Here is an 8827-nt window from a genome sequence, read left to right on the forward strand (position 1 = left end):
CTGAGGCGAGATGGCTGAGGGTTGCGGGTTGCGGTTGGGGCCTAGCAGGCGGCGGTAGCCAGTTTCCCAGCTCGCCTCCTTCACAGGTCATGGTCCTCCCTCCCTCCCTCCCTCCCTCCCTCGTACACACACACACATCATAACATCGTACTTCTAATTCTGCAGTTTTTGCATGTATGACATTGTTTGCATATATATATATGTGCAGAATGGTAACTGTATTGTGCATGATATGTTTGGCCATGAAGTTGTGGAAAAAATAAAGGAGGAATACTGTGATGCATTTCTAACTGCACACTTTGAAGTCCCAGGAGAAATGTTCTCTTTGTCAATGGAAGCAAAGACGAGAGGAATGGGAGTAGTTGGATCCACTCAGAATATCTTAGATTTCATTAAATACCATTTGAAGCAAGCTCTGGATCGGAATGTTGATGATCATCTTCAGTTTGTATTGGGAACAGAATCAGGAATGATCACTTCGATTGTTGCTGCTGTCCGGCAATTATTTGACTCCTATGAATCTTCCAAAGAAGGTGCTAGCATTGAAGTAGAAATTGTGTTCCCTGTTTCGTCAGACGCAATTTCTAAGACATCTATTGATGATTCCCAAGATTCCGGCTCTTCAGTAGCGAATGATTTAGAACAGATTAATATTGTGCCTGGTGTGTTTTCTGGTGAAGGGTGCTCTATCCATGGTGGCTGTGCGTCATGCCCTTACATGAAGGTCTGGCTTCTCCCTTTTCTTTTACTGATAATTTGCGATTTGACATTCAATGAGTTCAACATAATATCAATAAATTTATTTTGTCATAGTCATAAATTCATTTTGCTCTCTATATTAATGTTTTGCCCTCTTTTGGATTATGTTCATCTGGAACTCCTCAAGTATTCATACGAGCAGGTTCGATGTCGACTGTTGTTTGTTTTGGTAATGTAGCAGTTGTTCAGTTGCTCTGATCTTGTAAGATGTGTGATCTTCTCTGGCAGTTAATGTACAATGTGTTTCCTGGTATCACCCTGAATTTCCGATGATTAATTGTGGGCTCATGATATAAATGTTCCATTGTTCGCAGATGAATTCTCTCGAGTCGCTACTTAAAATCTGCCAGCAGCTTCCTGGTGAAGACAACAGTTTATCTGTTTATCAGGCTAGTCGATTGAATGCTAAGACTTCCCTTGGGAAATTGGTTGCGGAGGTTGGGTGTGAGCCAATTTTGCATATGAGGCATTTCCAGGTCTGCTGTCCTATTACTCTTTAGCTTTAATTCATAGTGTACATCATTACATCTTACGTAGCACCTTACTGATTCACTTGCTTGATTCTGTTAGTAGCAAGAGCAGAGGAAAAATTCAAGTGAGTGTGTGTGTGTGCATTCTAACTATTCTACAACCTGCCGGATCCTATTCTGTGACCCTTTCCTAACTGCCGGTGGCGGAAACAAAAAAAAGCTAACTGCACGTTCTTTTATAACAACTGCCCTCGGACTTTTTTCTGCACAGAGTTTGGCCGAAAAATTTAGACCGTTTATTGGAACGACGAAAGGGATAGTTTGTTGGAAAGCTGTTGATAAGGCGATTTCATGTTGAACATTTTCCAAAAACCTACAGGTTTAAGGTCAGTTTCTAAAAGTATTTTCTACGAAATTTCAACCGTTTGTCGAGTGATGCAAATGATACATCATTGTAATGCCTGAACTGTTACGGGAAGATGCTAGCTACCCTACTGAAAAATAGCGGACTGCCCTGGATGAAGGAGCAAACTGCCGAACTGCCATGACCGTGTAAATAAAAACACATCTCGGCTACTTGAAAATCTTAACTTTCTGCATGTTTTTGTCTACATGAAAATAAAACACATCTCGCCTACTTGAAAATATAAAGTCAACTGCTATAGCACGCAAATGCATAATTGCTGGAAACCAGGAAGTGGAACTGATCATACCTAACGAGTGAACTGCCCGAGGTCACATTGTGAAACTCCCAAGCGGGCATTTTTATCTCAGATTTATTTCTATATTGAACTTCCATTTTTTTTAATCCAACTTCTTTTTACATGCTAACTTCTGAATTTGGATGAGTTAACTTCCACGGCTCTTTGCATAGCAAACTGTCTGAGTGTTCAGTAGCGGATTGTTGCTTTTTTTGCCTGAGTGAACAGCTGCATTTTTTTCTCACCAACTTTTTCCCTTTTTACACAGCGAACTGCTACATAACATAAAAGCTAACTCCCTTTTTGGAAGTGAAAGTTTTTTCAAAAGAAAACTGCTCTACTTTTTGTAGATGGAACTGCTGCGGCTACAGTCACGACTACTACATCACAGAAAGCTAACTCCCTTTTTTCTATAGTGAAAGTTTATCCTTTATTTTTTTAAAACAAACTGCTTTACAATCACGGAAATTACAGCCGCAATGGTGGGTCATCATAACTAACTGGTTTTTCTAACAAAACCTAACTGCGTCTAAAATAATTGAATTACTGGCCACCATCCCAGGCCACTGCCTGCGTTAGGGGGCGGCGGATTCGGAGCCATGGAGGTCTCGCCGGGGTCATGCTTGATTGGGGCTTGAAGCTGGCTAATCGTAGAGGCTCCCTCGATGACCTACCTGAATCAAATCGAGGGGTGATGTAAAGACGTGGTCTACGATGGTTGTGCTTGGTCGACAGCTGAACCAACTACGCTAAGTGGCTGTAGTCGTCAATCAGAAGGAAGTACGCCTCCTGCATAGCGTTGGCTGCGAGATTGGCCCACAAAGGTCGTCGTGAATGAGCTACAGGGGCTCTGTTGCCGGGGACTTGGCCTGCTGGGGAGTGCGGTACGCCGCCGCAGATGATCAGACAGAATGCAAGCACATGGAACACATGAGAATTTTGTGCTGCATTGCAGCTTTTCTTCTTGTCCCTTCTATTTACCCAAAGGGAAAGACGATTGTGCTGATCGTGTGCCGCACCCGATTCTTCCATGCCATCCCACTGACTCGGGCTTGGGTTCAGCTCGTTCGTGTGGGGCGTAGCTCCCACATGTATGTCTCACGCGCCAAGGGAGAACAGCTAAAAACGGGAAGCGAAACAGTACACAAACTAAGTCCTAACTAGACAAGCTAACGTGCCAGGATTAACCAACACAAATTACCTAAGAAGCATGTCCTTCAATGAACGCATATAAATGACAAAATTGGTCCTCTGGCTGAGTAGTGGTACAACCCAAGCTTTGACGCCACCCTCAAAACGGTTCACTTTCAAGCATTGTATGGCAGACCACCACCCCTAATTGCAGAGATGTCACTTCTACATGAACATGAAACAATCCTTCTACTGACAGAGAATATACTGAAGTGATGTTCAGTTTGGGAATCTTCTTCAAGCTCTGGCAAGACTGAAAAAGCATCCTAACAAGCATAGGAAAGAAAGAACACTGCAAATGGCTGACATGGTTTACCTCAAACTTCAACCTTACGGGCACACATTCCTAAGAGCATCTCTAACAGATCCCTCAAAAGTCAAGTTTGAGTATGTTGAAGTGTATATGTGGATTGCCTAGCCCTTTCCATCAGTTTGGACTTTTGGTTGCGTTGGTTAGGGCATGAAGCTTAACATGGTATCAGGACCTAAGGTCCTTAGTTCAAGTCCTGGCCTTCACAATTTATTCAGAAATTGTTGCTGCCCCCTTTGTGTCCACGTATAGGCTTCTTGAGCCATACCTTTGAGCTTATTCACGTGTTACTTCCCGCGTCACACGCGGGAGGGGGTGTTGAAGTGTATGTGGATTGCCTAGCCCTTCCATCAGTTCGGACTTTTGGTTGCGTTGGCTAGTGCATGAAACATTTGTTTTTGTTTTAGGGAATTAAGCAGCAACTAGCAGATGCCTCAAAAAGTTGAATCCCTCGAATATGGCTCCCCCCCCCCCACACCAAAAAAAATGCCTCCTCACTCTCTCAAATTTAGTCCTAAAAATAGGCAGCCACGCAGTCTTCCCGCTCGCCCGCAGCTTTCCTGACCGCCGCCACCGCTACCCCCGGCCTCGATGACCAGTGGAATGAAAACCCTCACCCCGCCACACCCCCGGCCACCCTCGCCAGTGTCGGGGACCAACCGTTGGCCGCGAATTTGACTGCGCTAGGACCAAAGTGACGGCACCAAGGCAAGAACCTCACTGAGCCAGCTCAGTCACCGGTTACTCCGTCGGCACCACCATATCGTCCTTGTCCCAGCCAGCCGACAAATGGGCCGTCGGCAGTTAGCTAAGGTGGTGACAGCGCGGTGGCCGCCACAAAGAAGGATGCGGTTGCTGGGAAGCTCCCCCCTTGGCGTTCCGCGACGCGGACGACTACTGTTGTGTTTGTTGCTGCCACGGGACCATCCCCTCCACCTCCGGCGGCTGACGCCAAGCCGGATTCAGACGAGACCTGGAGCGACGCCAACATGCTCGATGAAATGCCCTGCAAGGTTGGAGCGACGCCAACATGCTCGATGAAATGCCTTGCAAGGTAAAATTCTGAGAACCCATCCACTCCGCTTGTCCAACCGATGGAAGAAAAAAATGCAAAGCAAACCAAGAAGAGTGTTCGTGTTAGAGCATAAAAAGAAGAATCGATTGCGATGGTGGATGTGAAGAGGGCATTGGCGGCCGACTGGAAGGAGGATAAATTGAATTGCTTCTATGAGATGAAGATGATGGAGGAGAAGTGGAAGGCAAAGGCGGCAGCTGAAGAGAGGAAGGTGCTAGCGGAAGGAAGAAGACTTGAAATTGAGATGAAAAGACTTGCATTAGAGGCCGAAGAAAAAATAAAAAAATATTGAGCTTGAGGAGCAAAAGCTTGCATTGGTGGTCGAGGAGCAAAGAAGCAAAAAAGTAGTTTAAGGACCATGCAATCATGTTCATAGATCCTAGGAACATGGACAAGAACGAAAAACGATAATGGGAGTTTGCTCGTGGGGACATCTTGGCTAAGATCTATGGTGGCGGCGACGGTGACGTCGTGATTGCATGAAGCCCATGCTACGATGGCTTTAGGTCCATCGTGCAATGGGCATCCCAAGCATGTCTGCCACCGAGCTGCATCTCGCCTGCGACAGCCTGCCACGAGCCCCTTCGCCACACGCACCTCCTCAGGCCCGGCTGGGACCAGATCGGGCCCGATCTCCCGAGCGCTCCTGGCAACGCATCACCACACCGTTAGGATCCCACATCACCACTGCACGCCACCAGCACACCACACACGGCCGCCGGAACCATGGAACGGAGCCGCCACCGACTTTCCAAACTAGCCGGAGTTGTGCCCCGCCGCCGTCCTTGGGTCTGCCCAAGCTTCGCCGATGAGCCCCTCTGGCGGTGGCAAGACAAGGAGGGAGAGGGGAGGAGGAGGTGGCGGCTAGGGTTTTCTCCCCCCAAGTCGCCAGAAGAGGGCGACGCGGTGGTGGCCTGGTGGGTTTCTTCCTTTCCTGACTTCGTCTCTTAGAAGCTGCTTTTTCCAGAAGGCTGTCAACTACATGACCCATTCCATGTCAGCCAACTGGAGTACCACTTCGGCCAAAAGCAGCGCCAAATCCAAATCTTGCACTTCTAGCAGCTGATGGCACCATTCTGCCCCCCTCGCCCCCCACCCCCACCCCCTTGAAGAAAGGAAGTTGATATCCTGTGCACTGTGCAATGGCTCATCACATGGATTAACTTTCCAATCGAAGTAGCAGCCTGGGAGGACTCTTAGGCCAAGTCAGATCTTTGATCTGGGGGAGTTGTCGGGCCCGGAAGTGGTACCTAGCACATCTGACCGTTCTCTGGGCGATCCAAAGGTCCATAGCTTAAGTGAATGTGTTGCACGCCAATGACAAGCATCTCAGCCGTCCATCTCCAATGCAACAGCTGCAGTTCAAACCAAATAGGCTTTCTTTTCCGAGAATGATGCTTTTGATTAGACCCTTCTTTAATTTATCTATAACTTTACCAAAGTGTAGGCTCAACAATGGATTGAGAGCCTCTTGTGTTCATCTCCTTTGTAATTGGGTTAAAACCCTTGCTGGTGGATCGATGTCGGAATCCAAAGCAATATCTAAGAACCCAACAACCCTAAAAATTGGTCGGTGAGAAAGCCGCCGATAAGGGGGCACTGAATATGGGATCATTGTTCTTCTACTGCCTTGGCCTCTAAAATTGCAAGCGGAATCGGATGAGTATTGTTTTTTCTTCTATTTTTTGCTGAAGAGAATGTATGGCTCGGGATTGATATCATGGATCGGAAGGCGTAGTTTTTTACACTGTTCAAGAAGGCGCTATTAGGCGCTCGCCTAGGTGCGCTTAAGCGCTGGGCGTTGGCATAACGCCTCGCTTTGGCCCTAGGCGCTCAAAAAAGCGGCCGGCGAGGAATCATGTTTCTCAGGCGAGAAATCAATCTCCCCTGCGAGGATTTGACCTCCCCTGTGAGGATTCATCCTTGCCGGCGAGGATTCAACCACTCCGACGACAAATCGAGCTTCTCCGGCGAGGGATCGAGCTTCTCCGGCGAGATATCAAGGGAGGGGTAGAGGAAGCGGGAGAGCGAGGCAGAAGGGAGAGAGGACAAGGGGAAGAGGCGGCGTGAGGAGGAAACCTAGCTTTCTGTCGACTGTGCACATACGAGAGGTTTAGTAGGAGAAGAGGAAGATGGGCCTGTGGTTTAATGGGCTCGGCCAGCCCATCTAGCTTATTTCTTCAAGCTACAGTAGTAACGCCTAATTTCGCCTAATCACGCCTAAGCTAGAAAAGCGCAAGTAGGTCGCCAAACGCATAATGAACGCCTAGCGCTTTCTTGAACTTTGGTTTTTTACCCCGGTCGAATGACCGGGATTGAGAGGGGTTTGGACGGGATTCTGAGGGACAGGTGTAGCCGAATGCACTGAAAATAGTGGTCCGGGATAAATCCCCAGCCGGGCTGAACCCTGCTGATCCATTTGGATTTGGCTGGATCCCACTGGGAGCTGATCAAAGTGGTTTTAATCCATGTGTGCTAAGCAAGAGACCTTCTAGAAGAGAACCTTCCGTGTAGCTTGGGAGGGGGCACTACTTTTAATAGCACAACGTGATGAAGGATTAATCTTTTGGCATGCCAAGTCTTGTGGTGTTCATTTGTATTTTCCATGTGGGCTCACTAGACCCGTCCTTATAATAAACCCATTTACAATTTTACATTTATTTCAGGCGACAAAGAGATTACCAGACAAGCTCGTTCACCAGGTTATCCATGGTAACGGAGGGGAACCTTTATGATGGCCGGTCCTCAGAATCTTCCCTGTCAACTTTATTCAGGTGTTTATGGATGATACATCATTATGTTGCCCCACTTGAGTACTACTCCGTACCTGATATTAGCATTGCAGGGTGCAGTATCCGACTTTGCACCAAGTGTTGTTATCCCGTTACTGATAATTACCGGTGGAGTAACATTCACAGAGTCTGCAATGGTAGATATATTGGCTGACCAATTGTTATTTGTCTCAGCCAAAATGTTTCTCGTGTATGTTTGATGTCAGATATATAAATGGGCGGCATACGAGTATACCTGTAACGGGGCGGCATACGAGTATACCTGAAGCTTTTATCCTCGTGTTGTAAAATGTCCTAACGAAATCTCGCGTCGCGGCATGCTGTGAATCTGAGGGAGCACTGGCTGTATACGAGCCGGTGCCGTCTACAGGAATTATGGGCCCTGCGCAAAAAGCAAAATGGGGCTGTAAAATTTGAAATTGAGTTGATGCATTTAGTCATTCTCTAACGTTTTTCAGCATTAGAATCATACTCTTTATTTATAGAAAGCATACTTTTTCTGTCTATGAACCAAACAAAAATAATATGAATGCATTCGAACTACATGAATTATAGGCTTATCAAGATGATGGGAAAAAAAACCAAACCTTGATTTGAACCAGCATTTATCTTGAAATCATGACAGCAAAAACGTTAAATGTGTATAGAGAAAATATTTATCATGTATATGAACGATGTATACAAAGAAAATACAATGTGTATGAAACAATTTGATTATGTATTTAAAAAATGTTACCCTGCAAAAAAAATGTATTTAAAAAATGTTAATCAAGCAGTTGAAAAAAAATGTTGAACAAGTATTCAAAAAATGTTAATCAAGCATTTGGGAAAAGTTAAATGTGTATAGAAAAAATGTTGACCATGTATTAAAAAATGATGAATTTTTTATCATGTATATAAAAATGTTAATCAAGTATTTGAAAACACGTTGAACAAGTATTTAAAAAATGTTAAATATGTTTAGAAAAATGTTGACCATGTATCAAAAATGATGGGAAATTTTGATCATGTATATAAAAATATTAATCAAGCATTTGAAAAAAATGTTGAACAAGTATTTGAAAAATATTAATCAAGTATTTGAAAATTGTCAAATGTGTATAGAAAAAATGTTGACCATGCGTTAAAAAAATGTTAATCTAGCATTTGAAAATGTCAAATAAAAATATTATCTTGTATATGAAAAATATTAATTAAGCGTTTGAAAATGTTAAAAAGTGTATATAGGAAAGTTGACCATATATTTAAAAAATTTAAATCTTGTATTTGAAAAACGTTAATCAAGCATTAAAAAAATGTTAAAAGTGTGTACAGAAAAAATGTTGATCATGTATTCCATAAATGTTAAATGTGTATTAGAAAAATATTCTTGAAACATACGAAAATGTAGGATTGAAACCAAAAGAAACAGAAAACCAAAAAAGAATAAAGAAACCAAAGAAATCAATGCAAAAAGATTTGAAAAAACCGTGAAAATCGATAAAGAAACAAAGAATAACTAAAAATGTTGAACCAAGGAAGACAAAAAA

At 44.3% G+C, this 8827-nt stretch overlaps 1 protein-coding gene across 2 annotated transcripts in view; it reads left to right on the forward strand.

Annotated features, from left to right (window-relative positions):
• LOC123120013 (quinolinate synthase, chloroplastic) overlaps nucleotides 1-7730 on the forward strand; it is a 22494-nt gene extending 14764 nt beyond the window's left edge. The window contains exons 5-7 of one of the 2 annotated variants that reach the window (XR_006459258.1): nucleotides 209-961; nucleotides 1074-1235; nucleotides 7173-7576. Coding sequence is in view for 1 of the 2 variants with exons in the window: in XM_044539996.1 (XP_044395931.1) it covers nucleotides 209-724; nucleotides 1074-1235; nucleotides 7173-7241 (747 nt within the window). In the remaining variant the exon portion in view is untranslated. Of the gene's footprint in view, nucleotides 1-208; nucleotides 962-1073; nucleotides 1236-7172 lie in introns of both variants that reach the window. The other variant, XM_044539996.1, reaches the window with a different exon arrangement.
• The last annotated feature ends 1097 nt before the right edge of the window (nucleotides 7731-8827 follow it).

The sequence above is a fragment of the Triticum aestivum genome, chromosome 5D, assembly GCF_018294505.1.
Source record: "Triticum aestivum cultivar Chinese Spring chromosome 5D, IWGSC CS RefSeq v2.1, whole genome shotgun sequence".
NCBI classification, from domain to species: Eukaryota; Viridiplantae; Streptophyta; class Magnoliopsida; order Poales; family Poaceae; genus Triticum; species Triticum aestivum.